At 33.1% G+C, this 16,700-nt stretch overlaps 3 protein-coding genes across 4 annotated transcripts; 2 read left to right on the forward strand and 1 right to left on the reverse strand.

Annotated features, from left to right (window-relative positions):
• The first annotated feature begins 27 nt into the window (after positions 1 to 27).
• On the forward strand, positions 28 to 1,661 carry LOC132697488 (reticulocalbin-2). Of its 2 annotated transcripts, none has more exons than XM_060663060.1 (5): positions 28 to 521; positions 624 to 771; positions 825 to 1,004; positions 1,058 to 1,197; positions 1,275 to 1,661. In XM_060663060.1, exons 1-5 carry the CDS (start codon positions 166 to 168, stop codon positions 1,444 to 1,446), a joined length of 996 nt encoding a protein of 331 aa, XP_060519043.1. In that variant the 5' UTR covers positions 28 to 165; the 3' UTR covers positions 1,447 to 1,661. The 2 variants fall into 2 exon arrangements, with proteins under 2 accessions (XP_060519043.1, XP_060519044.1); XM_060663061.1 differs by having other exon boundaries at positions 1,058 to 1,190; positions 1,275 to 1,403.
• A 92-nt stretch (positions 1,662 to 1,753) lies between these two features.
• Positions 1,754 to 2,819, reverse strand: LOC132697489 (N-terminal Xaa-Pro-Lys N-methyltransferase 1-B). The gene is made up of 2 exons (XM_060663062.1): positions 2,112 to 2,819; positions 1,754 to 2,054 (listed from the first exon to the last, which is right to left on the reverse strand). The coding sequence occupies exons 1-2, from the start codon at positions 2,579 to 2,581 to the stop codon at positions 1,796 to 1,798; spliced, it is 729 nt and encodes a 242-aa protein (XP_060519045.1). The 5' UTR covers positions 2,582 to 2,819; the 3' UTR covers positions 1,754 to 1,795.
• Positions 2,820 to 2,945: 126 nt separating this feature from the next.
• Positions 2,946 to 5,809, forward strand: LOC132697487 (succinate--CoA ligase [ADP-forming] subunit beta, mitochondrial). The gene is made up of 7 exons (XM_060663059.1): positions 2,946 to 3,123; positions 3,223 to 3,494; positions 3,632 to 3,794; positions 4,286 to 4,550; positions 4,607 to 4,722; positions 4,908 to 5,096; positions 5,150 to 5,809. The coding sequence occupies exons 1-7, from the start codon at positions 3,070 to 3,072 to the stop codon at positions 5,432 to 5,434; spliced, it is 1,344 nt and encodes a 447-aa protein (XP_060519042.1). The 5' UTR covers positions 2,946 to 3,069; the 3' UTR covers positions 5,435 to 5,809.
• The last annotated feature ends 10,891 nt before the right edge of the window (positions 5,810 to 16,700 follow it).

The following is a 16,700-nucleotide window of genomic DNA, read 5'->3' on the forward strand; positions in this document are numbered from 1 at the left end:
CAATCTTAGTATTCTGTGCAATAACCTATTTTTGATCTGTCAGTGACGGCAATACAAACAGTTTTGAATATTTTTAGAATATAAAATTAATAATATAAAGCTGCTAAACCACTAATCTCTGATTTAAGAGATACGTATTTATCTGACGCAAAATATTTTACAACAATGTTTGAAACACCTTTACAAAAAAAATATTTTTTAATATATCTTTTTTTAATTTTCTTAAGCAATGGGGATGCTGGGGTTATGCATAGTCACATGCACGAAAATAATAAAGAAAGAGAAGTTGATGGGGCTTACATAAGACGTAACAAGGAACATTATAACGAAGCTGGCGAACATCACAGTGAATTCGATCATGAAGCAATTTTAGGAAGCTATAAAGAAGCTGGAGAATATGATCACCTACCACCAGAAGAAGCCAAAAAGAAATTGAAAATATTACTTTCAAAAATGGATTTAACCCATGATGGATTAATAGACAAGAAGGAATTAAAGGCTTGGATATTAAGGTCTTTTAAGTAAGTAAATATTCATTTTTCACCAAATTGATCTATTTTCTGATAATTTTTTAAAATGTTATTACCAGAATTTTCTTTGGTTTCATCACTTACTATTTTCAGAATGTTGTCAGAAGAAGAAGCCATAGAAAGGTTAGAAGATGCAGATGAAAATAATGATGGTGTGGTTACTTGGACTGAATATGTATCTGATACTTACGGGGCAGGGGAAGATGCAGAATCAATAAATATGCATGGGGAAAGTTCAGATGTATGATATTTCTTTAAGAGCAAAAACAGTTATTTAAATAATACATCTTATAGCTTATTACAGAAGATAAGGAACTATGGAAGGCAGCTGACAAGAACAATGATAATCTCCTTGATTCTCAAGAGTGGATAGCATTTTCAAATCCGGAAGAGCATCCTGATATGATTCCACTGATTTTAGAGCAGACATTAAAATCCAAAGATAAAGATGGAGACAAAGTTATCACTTTTCAAGTAGGGGAGGTAGATTGAAGTTGATTGTTTTCACACTTACTACCTGATTTTAGGAGTACATTGCAGAAAGAGGAAATGATCTCAGTAAAGAAGCTTTACAGGCTGAAAAGGTTAAGTTTGATGAATATGACAAGGATGGGGATGGAAAATTGTTTGGAAGTGAAATTTTATCTTGGATAGTCCCTAGTAATGAGTAAATTGCACAATTTTTAATTTTTGTCTTGTATTTCTTATTAAATTTTGAATTATTCAATATTTATTTCATTTTAGCGAAATAGCTGATGAAGAGGTCGATCACTTATTTGCACATAGCGATGATGATGTTGATGGAATATTAAGTTTCCAGGAAATACTTGATCATCATGATGTATTTGTTGGTAGCGAAGCCACAGATTATGGGGATCATTTGTATAATATACACAAATTTAGTGATGAATTATGAGATAAATTGGTTGTGATATTTGTAATCATAATATTAGGTATTTATTTGCTTTTATGTGCCATTAGATTGTATATGTATCTATTCTCTCTGGAACAAATATTTATCGATACTGTAGATATCGTTATGAACCATTTATGTAGTATCAAAAAACTTAGATTAATTATGTATGTGTGCCAAATCTTAATAAATATTTAGAATCAATCAGATTTCAAAGAATGGTTTGAAATTTGTATACAAATAATTTAAAATTCTATTAAATACCTTCATGTAGATTCACAGGTACAAAAACAATTTATTTAATGAAATTATTTTATTACTTAGCAACAGCACTACTTGAAATTATGTTATGTTATTCTTTTGTTATATTGCGGATTGGGTTGCCATCTGCAGATTTGGGTTTCAACACAAACATATAAACATTATACAAACCTTTGGGAAAATGAATTTGTTTCTGCAATCTGGAACATTCTAAATTTGCTTTAATAAATAATAGTTTCAACAGAGAAAGTGGTCGGGTCACTGATGAATCTTTTTCATCTACATCAACTTGATCACTGGAAGTAATATTCTCCTTAACAACAATAACTCCATTTCTCTTGAGTCCATTTCTGCGAACGGGAAAATTAGAAAAAAATTAGAAACTACAATGGTAGTCTAATACACACCTACATTTTTTTAGGAAAATAACAAAATCATCATCTGTTAAATGTCCCAGAACCCACTGGATCCAAATCACATCATACTTTTCAAAATCAGGCTCAAAATATTGCAAAGCGGTCGAATATATCTTATCAATTTTCTCTGAATAAAGATGTGGTCCAAGATAATCTTGGGCTTGCTTGAGAAATGCAGCATTTTGCTCTACCATATCAACTTTGTCAAAAAATGGACAAAGTAAAAATTTCGTAATTCTTCCTATACCGGCGCCACAATCTAACGCTGCCGTTCGCCCGGGCGAGTTGTTGGAACTGAAAATCTGTCTTAGCAAAGTTTTTGACCCCTGGATATCTGTGCCTGATATATGCCCAAATCCGCCAAGCATTCCATCTACGGTAGCAGGTACTTCTGACCAATAATTTTCTCCATTTTTGTAGAAACTCTCTTCATTTTGTACTGTTGTTAGATCGCCTGGCATTCTCAATAATAATAGCTTTAAATTTACATTTCAAAATTTGTTTGTTTTATAGGTTATAAGTAAGAAATGTGCCAAAGCCAAACCATCTTCTTTTTCTTCTTTTACTTTTCGTAGAAAATTGTTATTATAAATAGCAGCAATGAACTATGATTTTTCAATTTCAAACACTTTAAGATAGAAGTGTTATGATACTGGCTGTATCGATATTTTTGTTTTCTATTTTGCTTTTCTGTTCATAGACATATAAAAACAATTGGTTTAGTCTATAAATTTTGATGGTTTTTTTATAGGGTTACACTCCGTTTTGTAGAAAGTAATACCAATTGTGTTACTGTGATAACATAAGCGATTGGGTAATACGCCATAAAAGAAAAAAATCGAAAGGACGTCGTATGTCATGATTGTCATGTCACTTTAGTTAACCTTTAAACCTATTCATCAAAATTGTACTTTGGCGTTCGTTATTCTGTTATAAATAAGTTAAAATAATGTTGAGAACGGCTGTGCTTTGCGAAGCCGCTTTTTTAAAAAATGGAGCGAAAGTAATTATGCCCATTTTTGTTATATAATTTCTAGCGTAGACTCAACAACCTTGAAGGTAGAAGATTATTAAGAAGTTTTAAATGGTAACTTATTTTTAGATTTTTGGTTCTACTGCCAACGGGCAGTGGCAGCCAAAGCAACAGCAAGTTAGACATTTAAATGTGCATGAACATATCAGTTATACCTTATTAAATGATGCTGGAATTACTGTTCCCCAGTTTGGGGTTGCAAAAACCAAAAAGGAAGCGAGAGAAATTGCTGAAAGATTAAACACCAAAGATTTAGTGCTAAAAGCCCAAGTACTTGCAGGTGGTCGAGGGAAAGGCTCATTTAAGAATGGTTTAAAAGGGGGTGTACGTATGGTTTATTCGTAAGTATGTTATTAATTTACCACTTTGTTCATATATATCCTTAAAGCTTCAATTTATTCCATTGTGCCTACACACTTTTAATGATAAAATTCAATTTTAATAAATTAATTTTAAATAATTAATAATAATAATTTAGTCCAGATGAAGCAGAAGATATTGCTGGCCAGATGTTAGGACAGTACTTGGTAACAAAACAGACAGGAGAAAAAGGCAGAATATGCAATGCAGTAATGGTTGCAGAACGTAAATTTCCTAGAAAAGAGTTTTACTTTGCTGTAATGATGGAAAGAGCATTTTCTGTAAGTGAAGATATAGATTTTCATTGATTTAAATAATTAAATGTGCTTATTACAAATTATGATTAGATTTGTTGTTGATGTTCCTGATTGCCTTATCTCACTTATCATACACTCCTTAAGTGATTTTTGAAATTTAAAATTGTTTAGCACTGCTTAATTTATTAGCCCAATTTGTTACGTAATTGACTTAATTTTTTTAAATGTAATATAAACAGTAGAGTGCACCCAGATAATAGACAGGTTCTAAGAAAAACAGTTTGTTTATTAAAAACTAATTACCCCCTCTCTGAACAGTTTGTTATTATTTTCACTTATCTAACATAGTGTACCCTATTCTGGGCAATGACATTGACTTGCACAGTTTTCACTGTTGAAAAATGTTGAAAAAACTAGCGATTTAAGGGACCTATATTTTTTAAATGAGTAGGTGGTTAAGTCCCTTTTAAAATTGATTTAAAGTAGGATTTTGCTTGTTGAGGGATGATTTTCAGGGTCCCGTGATTATCGCATCTTCTCAAGGAGGAGTTAATATTGAAGAAGTGGCTGCAGAAAATCCAAATGCCATTCTATATGAACCTATTGATATAATAAAGGGACTCACAAAAGAACAAGCTGAGAAGGTGGCAGAAAAAGTGGGTTTGGCCTCCCAAAAGGAAAAAACTGCTGATATGCTACTAAGAATGTATGATTTATTTGTGAAAAAGGATGCTTTACTTATAGAAATTAATCCCTATGCTGAAGATGCTGGAGAGAAATGTAAACATTTAACAAGTGTTGCCATGCTAATTTCTTTTATTTTTCTACTATTTCAGATTTTTCTCTTGATGCAAAGTTTCGATTTGATGATAATGCTGCTTTTAGACAGAAGGAATTGTTTGCACTTAGAGACTGGACCCAGGAAGATGAAAAAGAAGTTGCAGCAGCAAAGGTAATTTCACCTTAATTTCTTAATTAAGTAACAATTAACCAGCTCCACTAGAAAACTATGGTACTTATAAATTTAGCAAAATATTAATAAATAAAAAGGACTTCAAGTGCTTGGTGTATGGGACTAATTATTAAAAATTACTTAATTAATTTTTTGTATTAGATTTGATTTATTTATCTTTCCAGTTTGATTTAAATTATATTGCTCTTGATGGCAACATTGGCTGCATGGTGAATGGTGCCGGTTTAGCCATGGCTACCATGGACATAATATCGTTACACGGTGGTTCACCTGCCAATTTTTTGGATGTTGGTGGAGGCGCTACAGCTCAAGCAGTGAAGGAAGCTTTTAAAATTATTACCGCTGATCCTAAAGTAAAATAGTACCATTTTTTAAACGCTAGTACTATTAACCTCAACTCTCCTAGGTGCACGCTATTCTTGTGAACATATTTGGTGGTATTATGAGGTGTGATGTAATTGCTGAAGGTATCATCGCAGCAGCTAAGGAGCTGAGCCTTCGAATGCCCATAGTATGTAGGTTGCAAGGAACGAACGTTGACGACGCTAAAGTATTGATAGCTAGTTCGGGGTTGAAAATTTTACCAGTCGATAATTTAGATGAAGCAGCACGACTGGCTGTGAAACTGTCAAATATTGTGAGTCTAGCAAGGGATGCTAAATTGGATATTAATTTCGAAATGCCCTTGTAACTGTGACAATTAAATATAAAGATGAAGCTGTGCTGGATCTTCTTTTGTTATAATACAAGGGTTCTAAGTGTGCAGTGAATAATAAGAATTATATTGAGTAAGTTCTAAAATGTGAGCTTTTAATTTGCGCATTTGCACATAATTAAATTCAATAAATATGTGGGTAATATCCTTTTGGTTGCACTTTTGGCACAAGTGTTTATGTAGTTTTATCCAGTTTAAACCTCAGTAATTTTTTTTATGTGCCATGTAGGTACTCCAGTAAATTAATGAGAATGTGTATCCAGTTTCATCATACAGTAAAAATGAATGTTATTTATTGCATCGATTATATTTATTGCTTAATTTAAATAATAAAGTAAACTTTTAAATAAATTGCCTTTTTAGTGTCCTCAGCTCCACAGATTTTCACCTTTGGGTTATATGTTATTTATTATTATTATATATGCTGTACTTGGAACTATAATGAAGACAAGATACTATTTGAACAAATGCAAATACTGTGAATTTTCTTTTTGCGTTGAAGTATGTCAAAAAATTTAAATATAAAAAATGACATCAGTGGTTGTAACATGATTATTTTTAAGTTACCAGGGACTACCTACTTTCTAATTAGGTATTGAGTGCCGTGTTTCTAAGTGTTCACATGTTTAGACTTTTAGACAACTTTTGGTGTTTTTTGAGGTGAGATAGGTGGATATAAATATAATTAGCACAGGTAAGGGTTGTATCAACAGTGCATGATGTGTTACTGACTTAAAATTATGGAAATTGATCGGTGTAGCCTTAGGGAGAGCATACACTGAACTTTGATAATATTTGTTATGTTTGTCTTTAGTACCATCACTAACCTTTAAAAGGCAGTCCTGCTCTTAGCCATGCCTAACATCTTTCGAAAATAGACCTTTGTAATTTTTAATTTTGAGATCATTTTTATAATGAATTGTAAAAAGGAATATTAATGCTAAATATTTTGAATTTTTTCTCAATTTAAAGTAAATCATATGTTATCACTAGCAATAGGAATGATTTTCACTAAAATAGAAAATTTTTGGGTCCCTATTTGGACTACCAAAATGCCCGACTATAAAAAAACCATAATCAATCAATAATTTAATATAAATGATTGAATCAGAAATTAAGCCATTTGCCTCCGACTGCGGAGCATTGCGTAAGATGTTAGGGAAACCAATTTCTTTTGTGAGACTTTGGTCACATTTGTATTAAATTGTGACTTTTATGCTCACGAATTTTTAAAATGAACAAAAATGTTCAGATTTTTTTGTTCAGAATAGATAGTTGATACATTCTGTTTGAATTAGACGTAAATTAGCCATTGTTAAAGATTTCTTAAAATATTTCATACTTGCAATATTGCCTACATTAGCATATAAATCAAATTCAATTTTCTGATTTCAACTTTACAAAATTGTAGAATGTGTTTTTATTTTGACCTCGGTTTAAACTGCTTGTGTGTTACAATATAGAAAAGTATATATATGATATGTCAAAATCGGTTCCGAAACAATATGCAGTATGCAAAAGACCTATGATTGATTCACTTTAAGTTTGTACTACCATGGTCCAAATTAATAGTTACTAGTGGTTTTACCTACAGAAGTAAAATATATTTTGATTGTACGCAGAACAATATTGACATTTTCCCATAACCTAAGCCATTTTTATGATTTATTTTTGGATTATGTAGACTTTATAGAGAAATAGGGTAATTATTTATATTGGTAACTAACTGTAATAATTGTATAGGATATAACGAATTGCCTTTTATTAAACTTACTCAAACTTACGATTATTAAAATTAATCTGACTTTAATATGTTTTTGAAAAATATAAATTTTACTGACTAATTTTGGGTTCTCGTAAAAAACTCTAGAAAATTTAAAAAATCTAAGTTTAATGATACGTCCGTTTTTACGTATATTTAACTTTTGTTATTTTAATCTAAAATATTTAATTATGATATGATCAAGTATGCGGAAAGTGTCATTTTAAGGCTAGTTTCGTTATGCCCTCGGTCACAAGTTACTTCAGATGTTTCCAAAAACATTTCTAGTGTTTTAGTCATGGTTTTGGGTCACATTACATGTCACTCTGAATGTATTTGTGCTGTTTTGCAAAAAAATACCAACCGAATGGTAGAAAATGTATAGTACGCAATACGTTGATGATGTTTTTCAGTCACTCGTTTATTAACAAGATTTTACGGAATTGAAGAAAGAAAAAGAAAACTATGTCAAACAAGTAAAAATTGTTTAAAAAGTGGATTTGGCAGGTTTACACTTTTTGTTAGTTAATTGCAGTTTTAAGTTTTATTTATTTGTTTGTTTATTTATAACTGACTCCAAAACAGTGTTACAAACTGGTACCGGAACCTTAGATTACAATCAAAATTACAATTACATTAAAATTACAATAAAATTATATAATAAGCTCGATATTTTATGTAAGTTTTTTTAAGTTTAAGAAGAAAGTGTAAATAGTCGCCGCAAATATACCTTTAAGTTCTAAGAAAATTGTTTTATTGTTTTTGCTTCATCAATTACTTTTGGTATAGATTTGTCTGAATGAAGAGTTTTTGAAAAATTATTTCTAAAATCACTTGTATTACATTGTAACAGTCTATTATTTATAAAATACACATATTTTGCTTGTTCAAGTGCCACTATTTTTTTATGTCTCATATTTTTGTTGTTTTATACACTATTTCTGGTGAAGTGAGACTATTTATTTTAAAGATGGTTTTTATTGCTTTGCTTTGAGTTCTATGTAATTTATTTTGCAGATAGGTGGGAAGACTTTCACAGCAAGGAATTAAGTACCCTATATGAGGTGCAATGAAACTATTCTAAAGTAAAAATCTAGGTAGTATGTATCATAATATTTTGACGAATGCAATACGTACAAATTATTCAAAAAATTCACCCACTGTAGTACCAAAAGGGAACTTGTCAAAAACTTGTTGCCAGATCAAAAAAATGACCAAGGGACGCTATATTGCTATAGATTGACTTGTGTCATATTGAAACAGTATCAAATTTTGTTTAAAAAAGAATTGCGAAAATATAAGTTGATTTTAACAGTACCAACGATTGTTAAGATCCCGCTTCGATAACATACAGTTTGGATTTCTAAAATGATCAAAAACCCCTGCGTTCTGACGCGAGGGATACTCTGACGTCCAAGTTTTCTAGAATGTTGAAAACTATGGAGTTTTAATATTTTAGATAGATGCAAGAAGCTTATTCGACTCGCCGTCGTGACACGCCACACTGTGCTCATCTCACTTCTCAAGTGACACGTAATTTGTATTTTACGAATCGCTTTAAACCTTATGAGAAAAAATTTCTAAATAATCAATTTCAAATGGTGATGTATTTTTGACGCGTCATTCTGGTACATAATTAATTCGAACGGACTTAGTTATCGCCCGCGTTAAGCAACACACGGCAATGTAAATAATAAATTTATTGATTATTGACCAGCATCTTTCCTCGCGTTATTAATATGCAGATCCATAAATCAATTAAACCGCGTCGCCGTTAAATCTGAAGTTGTTTTATAAAACGTCGAATACGTGGTGAATGAGTAAACATCCACATGTACGTTGGAGTTCCGGTTGGGTGGAACAGCACAGTCCGGTCCCTGTAATCAGAGTTGGGTTTATTAAGAGCGAGTAATAGCGCTTTGCCACTATTATCCTTTCAATTATTTACGTCCGTGCAAATGCATGATAGCTCGTTGAAACGCCACCTCCGTATGGTTTTCACTGGATCGGTAAATATTGATGGCATTTTTATTGATATTTACGTGTGCTTTAAAGTCATTTCAATATTATATGATATTGGTCGGGAATGTCCAGATTTTGTGTTAGCGACAATGTAACCTTAATCCCAACTATTATAAATGGAAAAACAGAGGATGGGGACAAGAGTCCGCGGTATATTGGCCCCACGAAATTGAAATATTTCAAAACAATTATTTAAAATATTGGTAAAACTTAGTCTTAGTCGATGTCTGATGCCAAGTCAGCTGTTAAGATATAAGAGCTCTTAGTTAGCAACAGAACACAGAATTTTAACTATAGTGGCACTATTTGCTAATTGTAAAAATTAAATAGTTGGCAATAAATCCCCAAAATACCAAACAAAAAGGGGTTTCGATTTTTTTTTATTTTTGGGTGGCGGTCGGTAAATCTTGAAAAGTCAAATTGTAAAACATTCAGAAGTTGCCTCTACATACAGATTGGTAGAATAGTATAGCAAATATTTTATATCTACCTATTTATTACAATTTTGAAAAAATGTTTTTCTACTCCCGTCTGTAAAATACTTAATTAAGCACCAATGTAACGTGCGGAAAGCGTCAGTTCACCACTTCAGTTTCCCTCAGATCTGAGTCACTTCGGACATTTCCGCACGGGTCGGGGAGCAATCGGATGTTTTCGAAGATATTTCCCACGTCTTGAATTGTGACGTTTGTCAATTCTGACGGTTATGTCAGTGAATATATTCGTGTTGTTTTGCGAAAATGTACCCAAAAAGTAACGGTCGTAGAAAATGTATACCGTGCCACCCGTTAGGTAAACATTTTAAGGTATTCGTTTATTAAACACGCCCTCCGCTCGTGTCAAATAATAAACTCGTGAGTCAAATGCCGTTTACCGCACTTGTTACATAACATACTATTTAATAATTGTTTCATAAAATCAAATAGAAGACAAATATTTTAAAAATCTTCTCAATTATATAGGGTTTTTCATAAAAGAGTGGCAATAAAAAAATATTTTCTAAAACTAACTAATTTATAGTGTTTTGGCTATTGCCCCTCTATCACTTTTGTGAAGGTTTCCCTACACCTATTGACTAAGTTTTCTTTAATATTTGTTTGTGCAACAAGTTTGTTAAAGGTAATTTTAGTCACGAGTTTGATTGATCACGCGCGGAACCCAGCGAAGCGAGTGTCTGATAAACGAGTGAGACTGAGTAGTTCATCAACGTGTTGCATGCTATACATTTTTGCAAAGCAGCTCGAATGCTAAGTGTCGTATGACGTGACATATATTAATACATGTTTTTTGGAAACAGTGATAATTAAGGAGGATATAATAGTCACATTATTGGGGCACCTTTATACTGAAAAAACCTATAGCGTTAAAAATCAAAAGAATATGGCAGAAGATTTGAATATTTTGAATCCGCAACTTGAGACGGGGATACTGTAGGAAAGAAAAACCATGATCACGACAATTCGATGGAGTGCTACCAGAAGAGAAAGAATCCCCAGGGACCTGTTAAGTTGTGAATTACCCAACGCGATATTTAACGATGTAAATATAAAAATAAACCGTCCCAAAAGTGATCTCCGACAATCTGTCCGAACATGAAAGAGCTTAAGGATTGAATTCGATTAAAAGTCGGCCGAGTATTAAGACCATAATTTTTGCCCATTAAGGCGCTAACAGATCCTTAAAAAATGCATAAAATATGTTAACTAACCAAATCGTCGGACAAAAGCTTCCTGCAGAAATGTATAATTATTTCAACGGCTTATATAACATATGCCTTACGGAAAGTGTTCCTTCCTATGCGTGACAGGCGCGTGTTTTTTTTTTCTCTGGGTTTCGCCCGTTAACTGCAAATGAAAGGCAATCGGGAACCATGTTTTTGAATAAATGGTCGATTATTAAAGATTTTTGAACGTAAAGTGCTCCTCGGACGGTCCGGCGGTATACAAGTCGTACTGTATCACTTCCGGCATGTCATGCCGCGATAGCAGTCGGGATAATTATTCGGAACACCTTTTGAACTGAGCGTAGCATGACCTACATCTTCTCTAAGCACGTGTCTCTTTGTAAAAGCTCGCGCGACTGATCGCGTCTGCCTTTATTTTTTTATGGGGGGTTTTCGATGCACAGGTGCCAAGAAAAATCTAGATTCGTAGTCCGATATTATAAGTTCTTACTCGGCGTATACAGGGTGCTTTTAAATATGGCGTCAAAGTTCACGAGGTGAAAGTGTATACTTACATGATGTTGTTGATGTTAGCGTTAGAGTTCGTTGATACACTTCAGTCATTCGTTTAGTATACACTCCCTTCGATGCGCTTCGTACCTGACCAAATTCTTGTGTTGCATATCAAATTTGTTGCGTAATATATTACTATTTTATACATGACGTGCTAGTTATAAGCATTCTATTACCTAGTAACTCTAGAAAATCCGGATTTCATACTTTGGCTTTACAGTTGTTTTAAAGCCGCCCAAATCTCCTCTTAAATAGTATTCACGTATTTAAAAGACAGTCTGTAACGCTGGCAAGGTACGCCCACAGCGCAAATAAAATATACAACAAATTAGAAGGTACAAAACTGGGGGTAGAACTTCTTCTAATAGACCTACGCCGCGTTTCTAGTGGAGTACTTGATTTTTTTTGTAAAAATCATATTTTTGGAAATTAATACTAATTAATAATATTCTAAAATTCGTTTTTCATAATTGGTTATCGCTACATTTCAAGTTAAAAGGTGTAAGTGGCTTGTGGACGTGAAATCTTTAATTTTTATAAGAAAACTTCGAGAACACACAGCTACGACGCCCAGACAAGCAGCTTGAAAACTCGTCAATAAGCAGCGATTGCCGTAAAAGAATAATAATTAATTGTAATTCTTCAGAATACTATTATTTTGATAGTTAATTTTCAACTTGGTATTGTATTCTGAATATGGGTAACAAAATTTCTGTGTGTGACGAGATTTCGACAGTAACACGTAACGGTATATTTTTAGTATGATTTAAAAATGAGATCGGCCAAAATCGCTTAACAAATATTGATATTACTTTTTACAAAACTTCTGGATTCCTCCTGCTGAGTCGAACTTGCTGACGTTTCGCCAATCATCCTGTTGCTTGACTGAAACTGGCTCGTATTTTACTCTGTATCTGCTTAAATATTGCTTGAGGGGGGTGGAGCTAAATGAGAGGCATAAACACCGTCTCGGTTGACTGATTGCCATATTGGTGACAGGTAGAGACCTGAGTCGCGGTTAAGATTATTAGATTGTATATAGATTTCTTTAGACTCTCGGATTTTTCGTTGGTAGAACAATTGATTACATGCAATAATTTTAGTTTTATCCAATAAAATTTTGTGTCTGGTTTCATCAGTGTGTTCGGCAAGAGCTGATGAGTTAATTTGTCTTAGTATTAAGGCTCTTTCTTGTTTTTTGAGTCTATTTGATATTTTTCGTCCGGTCTCTCCAATGTATTCTTTGCCGCACAAGCACTCGTCCCATATTAATTTGGAAGCATCTCTTTACTGTATAAGACAAGGCATTTCAGTTATTACTATAGCTCCCCACAGCAGCCACAAAGTTCAACCATTAGACAAGTTGCTACAGTCCGCAATGCTGCCTCGGGATTTTCAGTGACTGGAATTTTTCCATTTAACGATGGCATTTTTCCAGAGTATGACTTCCTCCCAGCTACTGTGACTAACAATGTAAATATTATCTCACCAGTCCAAGGAGGTGAAAATGAACCAAAAAATGATCAGACAGACAATATAAATACTGACCTGTCAAACCAAAAAATGAGAATCAGCCAGAAAACAATCAGACATTAGACAATACAAAAATTTACCCACCAAATCAAAGAGTTGAAGCTAAACCAACAATTTATCATCAGGTTTTCAAAACACCACAAGTTTTGAAGACAGAGAAAACTGAACATATTGCACTTACTGCTATCAGTCCATTGCCAAAAAAAACTGACATAGAAAAAAGAAAAAGAAAAAGTTTCAAATCGGAAATAATAACTTTGAGTCCATTTAAAGAAGATTTGGAAAACAGACGAAACGAAGAATTAGCTAAATCAAACAAAAGGAAGAAAAGAACAGTCCCATTAAGATCTTTATCCCCTCAATCGGGACCATCGGGTTTCTTGTATTTCGGAAACTGAAAAATTGTCCGATAAGAAAAAGATTATTTTTGTTCATTATGCAAGAAAAATATGAAGAGCCACCTGCTGAAGAATGGATTCAGTGCTTAAAATGCGAAGATTGGTGGCATGAACAATGCACCTCTTCTGAAACAAGGTTATTTTTATGCCACTTATGCAAATAAATAGGTGCGTACACCTAGCCTGAAGACTGCGAACCCTAATGGATGGACCAGTGGGCGCATAATAACTTGTTTTAGTTTTTTAATAATAAGACTGAGAATTCCAAAGTTTATGTTATTTATTTTTCATATGTTTATTTGTAATGTGCCAATGTAATAAATACTTGGTTCTCTACTTCCTAAATATAATAGTTTTCTTTTTAACATACTTTAAGCGTGAAACTGCGTTCACTTACCCCAAGCGACTCTAAGAAAATAAAGCGCAACCGTGGTTCCACTAAATAATTAATAATAATTACATTACATTACATACCTGATCGCTTCCAAACTCGTTTTAGAGATAGTGGTACATAGTTGATATTTTTCGTCTAATCTCTCCAATGTATTCTTTGCAGCATATACATGGAATGCTGTAAACCCCTGGTATCTCAAACTAAACCCAAAGAACATGAACAGTTGTATAACTAATCGTAATCAGGGGTAAACTAATCTAAACCGTAAGGTATTGAGGTAGAGCAAGGTATGTACGATACATTTTAAAAATGGTTCTCAAATTGTAGGAATCTCGACGCTAGTTGTGATAAAAATGTTGTTGTTTGAATCAAAGTTTCTTAGAATTTACGCCTCTTTGTCTCACTATATCGCTCACTGGTAAAACTCGTACATTTTTATTTTAACAACGAACAATACCGGCCCATAGTAATCTTACTTCAGAGAGTTAGTGCCATTATTGAATTTTACGTGTTTTTATGCGCAAAATCTGCATATAACCCATGTACGTAATGTTAGTGAAAAAGGCGAAGATGATTGGATGAAGGAAGTTATAAACAATGTTTATTTGACTCTCATTGAACTGTATGGGAAAATTGTGAATAACTCCATTTCAGAAAAAAAGAAGCGATGCTGACATTTTCTCGAGTGTAGATGAAAGTGATCAAGATGTAAAAGGCGTTAAATTTAATAGTTATACGAGGAACAAAGCGTGCCTACATTAGATATCTTAATTAGGAGGCTTGAAAAAGATGAAACCGGGGTTAAATGTGGCAGAACTATCTTATGGAAGTGTATTCAACACATGGGTTTTAGATTTAAAAAAATTGACAAAAGGTAAGTTTTAATGGAATCTTTTAGAATTCGGAAATGGCGACTGGAATATCTAGAAAAAAATAGGATTTACATAGAACAACAGAGGCCAATTATTTATTTGGATGAAACGTCATTTGATACTTATGATACCCTGGAAAAAGGTGAAAGAATAACTATTTGCATGCTGGCTCTAAAGATGGTTGGATTCCAAATGGACTTTCTCTGCCTTCAAAAATATTAAAGATTCTTCTCTGGATTACACCATGGCTGGTTTATTTGAAAGTTGGTTTAAAAACAAACTAGTTCCAAACATTCCTCCTAATAGCGTCATTGTAATGGACAATGCAAGTTATTACAGTAGACAGTTGACTAAAACCCGTTCCAACAATCCAAAACTACATGTATAATAACGACATTTATTTTCACGAAGATTATACCAAAAAGCAATTAATTGAGGTTCTACAAAGCTTGAACCTACAAAAGGAATACGTCTGTGATAATTATGCAAAAAATCTAGGGCATACAGTTTTAAGGCTTCCACCTTACCACTGTATATTTAATCCCATTGAACAAGTTTGGCACCAACTGAAATCTGCCATTCGTCGTAACAATATTTTTCCCCGTGTTAACTCCAATGTACTCAAACTTATAGAAACCGAAGTTTTTAACATCCCTCCACAAAGTTGGGCAAATTCTGTTAAACATTTAGAAAAAGCAGAACAATCATATATCCATATTGCAAATAATATAGAATAAATAATAATTAGAACAGGCGATGATAGCGATACTGATACTGATATAATATGTGAATAATTTTAAGTAAATTATTATTAAGTTATTATTAAATTATTATTAGTTATTATTAAGTAGATAATAAAAATAATTTGTAATTTTATTTTCGATTTAAACATAAATACATACATAAATAAATAAATATTGTTTAGTATCTTTCCTAACAAAACCCCAAATAATTAAAGTCTAAGCAAAGTAAGGACCTGTTCGGCCATATTTCATTCTTACAGCTTGCTCGGGTCTTTCCTTAATTCGTGTCAGTTAATTTCTTATATCTATGAACAGACTTTACATTTTCGCAAAACAATGTCGGCACAAAATTTGAAAATATTAAAAAAGAACCTCAAAAAATTTAAAAATACAAAAATAAATTTTGTAATAGCTAGGAGAGTTAATATTTCACTTTTTATTTTCCTAAATCACTGATTTTCTGGGAACTATTATTTTGTGGATGTGCCACTATTACACCCAGTGAGCGATATGATTTGCCGTATTCGCACTCTTCCTTTTGATTCCATTTTTCGGGGTGTCTTCCTTTTGTAGAAGCTCATAGAAAACTTCTCCAATTTGTCTTATATTTTCTGAAGTATCTTTTACATACAAGGATAGCGCCAAAATTTCCCGGCCTGTCATAGATGCAGCTCTAATATCACGATAAAACTTTGTCTTCTTTTAAATATGTATCTTAGTAGGCTGCGAAAAAAAAATGAAGTCTTGCGTCAAACAGTTTTTTATTCACAGCATTTTAAACAAGCACGGCTAAAGTTTTCCTTCGTAGTCTGTAGTGAAAGAATGGGCAAAACGTTTTCGAATGGGGCAGGAGTCCCTTGAAGATGATTCAAGAACTGGTCGACCAGTCGAGGTCATAACGGAATATATTGTTGCGATTGTGGAAGAGGTGGTATTGAGTGATCGACGTTTAAAGGTTAAGGAAATCTCAGAAATTACTAAGCATTACAAGTGTTCGTCGAATCCTGCATGATCATTTAGGTATGCATAAGATTAATGCAAGATGGGTTCCTAAAAACCTTTCGGCTATTCAAAAACAACGCCGTGTGGAGTGTGCGCGGTCATTTTTGGAACCCTGTGGTTCGGAACCGAAGCCTGTGATGGAAACTATTGTCACGGGAGCTAAAACTTTGGTTCTCTATTATGACCCTCTATCGAAAAAAAGGTGAAGCACCTCCAAGAAAATTCAGAGTCTGCCATTCAACAAAAAAGATGATGGCCACGATCTTTTGAGATTGTGAAG

This window comes from Cylas formicarius, unplaced genomic scaffold, assembly GCF_029955315.1.
Source record: "Cylas formicarius isolate icCylForm1 unplaced genomic scaffold, icCylForm1.1 PGA_scaffold_1__22_contigs__length_36826433, whole genome shotgun sequence".
NCBI classification, from domain to species: domain Eukaryota; kingdom Metazoa; phylum Arthropoda; class Insecta; order Coleoptera; family Brentidae; genus Cylas; species Cylas formicarius.

Bases quoted from the DNA above. Each gene is read 5' to 3' on its own strand.
- LOC132697487 (XM_060663059.1), top strand. From the start codon at position 3,070: ATGTTGAGAACGGCTGTGCTTTGCGAAGCCGCTTTTTTAAAAAATGGA. The intron at 3,495-3,631 runs GTAAGTATGTTA...ATAATAATTTAG, and splicing joins GGTGTACGTATGGTTTATTC to TCCAGATGAAGCAGAAGATA. The intron at 3,795-4,285 runs GTAAGTGAAGAT...GATGATTTTCAG, and splicing joins TGATGGAAAGAGCATTTTCT to GGTCCCGTGATTATCGCATC.
- LOC132697488 (XM_060663060.1), top strand. From the start codon at position 166: ATGTTTGAAACACCTTTACAAAAAAAATATTTTTTAATATATCTTTTT. The intron at 522-623 runs GTAAGTAAATAT...TACTATTTTCAG, and splicing joins TGGATATTAAGGTCTTTTAA to AATGTTGTCAGAAGAAGAAG. The intron at 1,005-1,057 runs GTAGGGGAGGTA...ACCTGATTTTAG, and splicing joins ACAAAGTTATCACTTTTCAA to GAGTACATTGCAGAAAGAGG.
- LOC132697489 (XM_060663062.1), bottom strand. From the start codon at position 2,581: ATGCCAGGCGATCTAACAACAGTACAAAATGAAGAGAGTTTCTACAAA. The intron at 2,055-2,111 runs GTGTGTATTAGA...TCCCGTTCGCAG, and splicing joins ATTTTCCTAAAAAAATGTAG to AAATGGACTCAAGAGAAATG.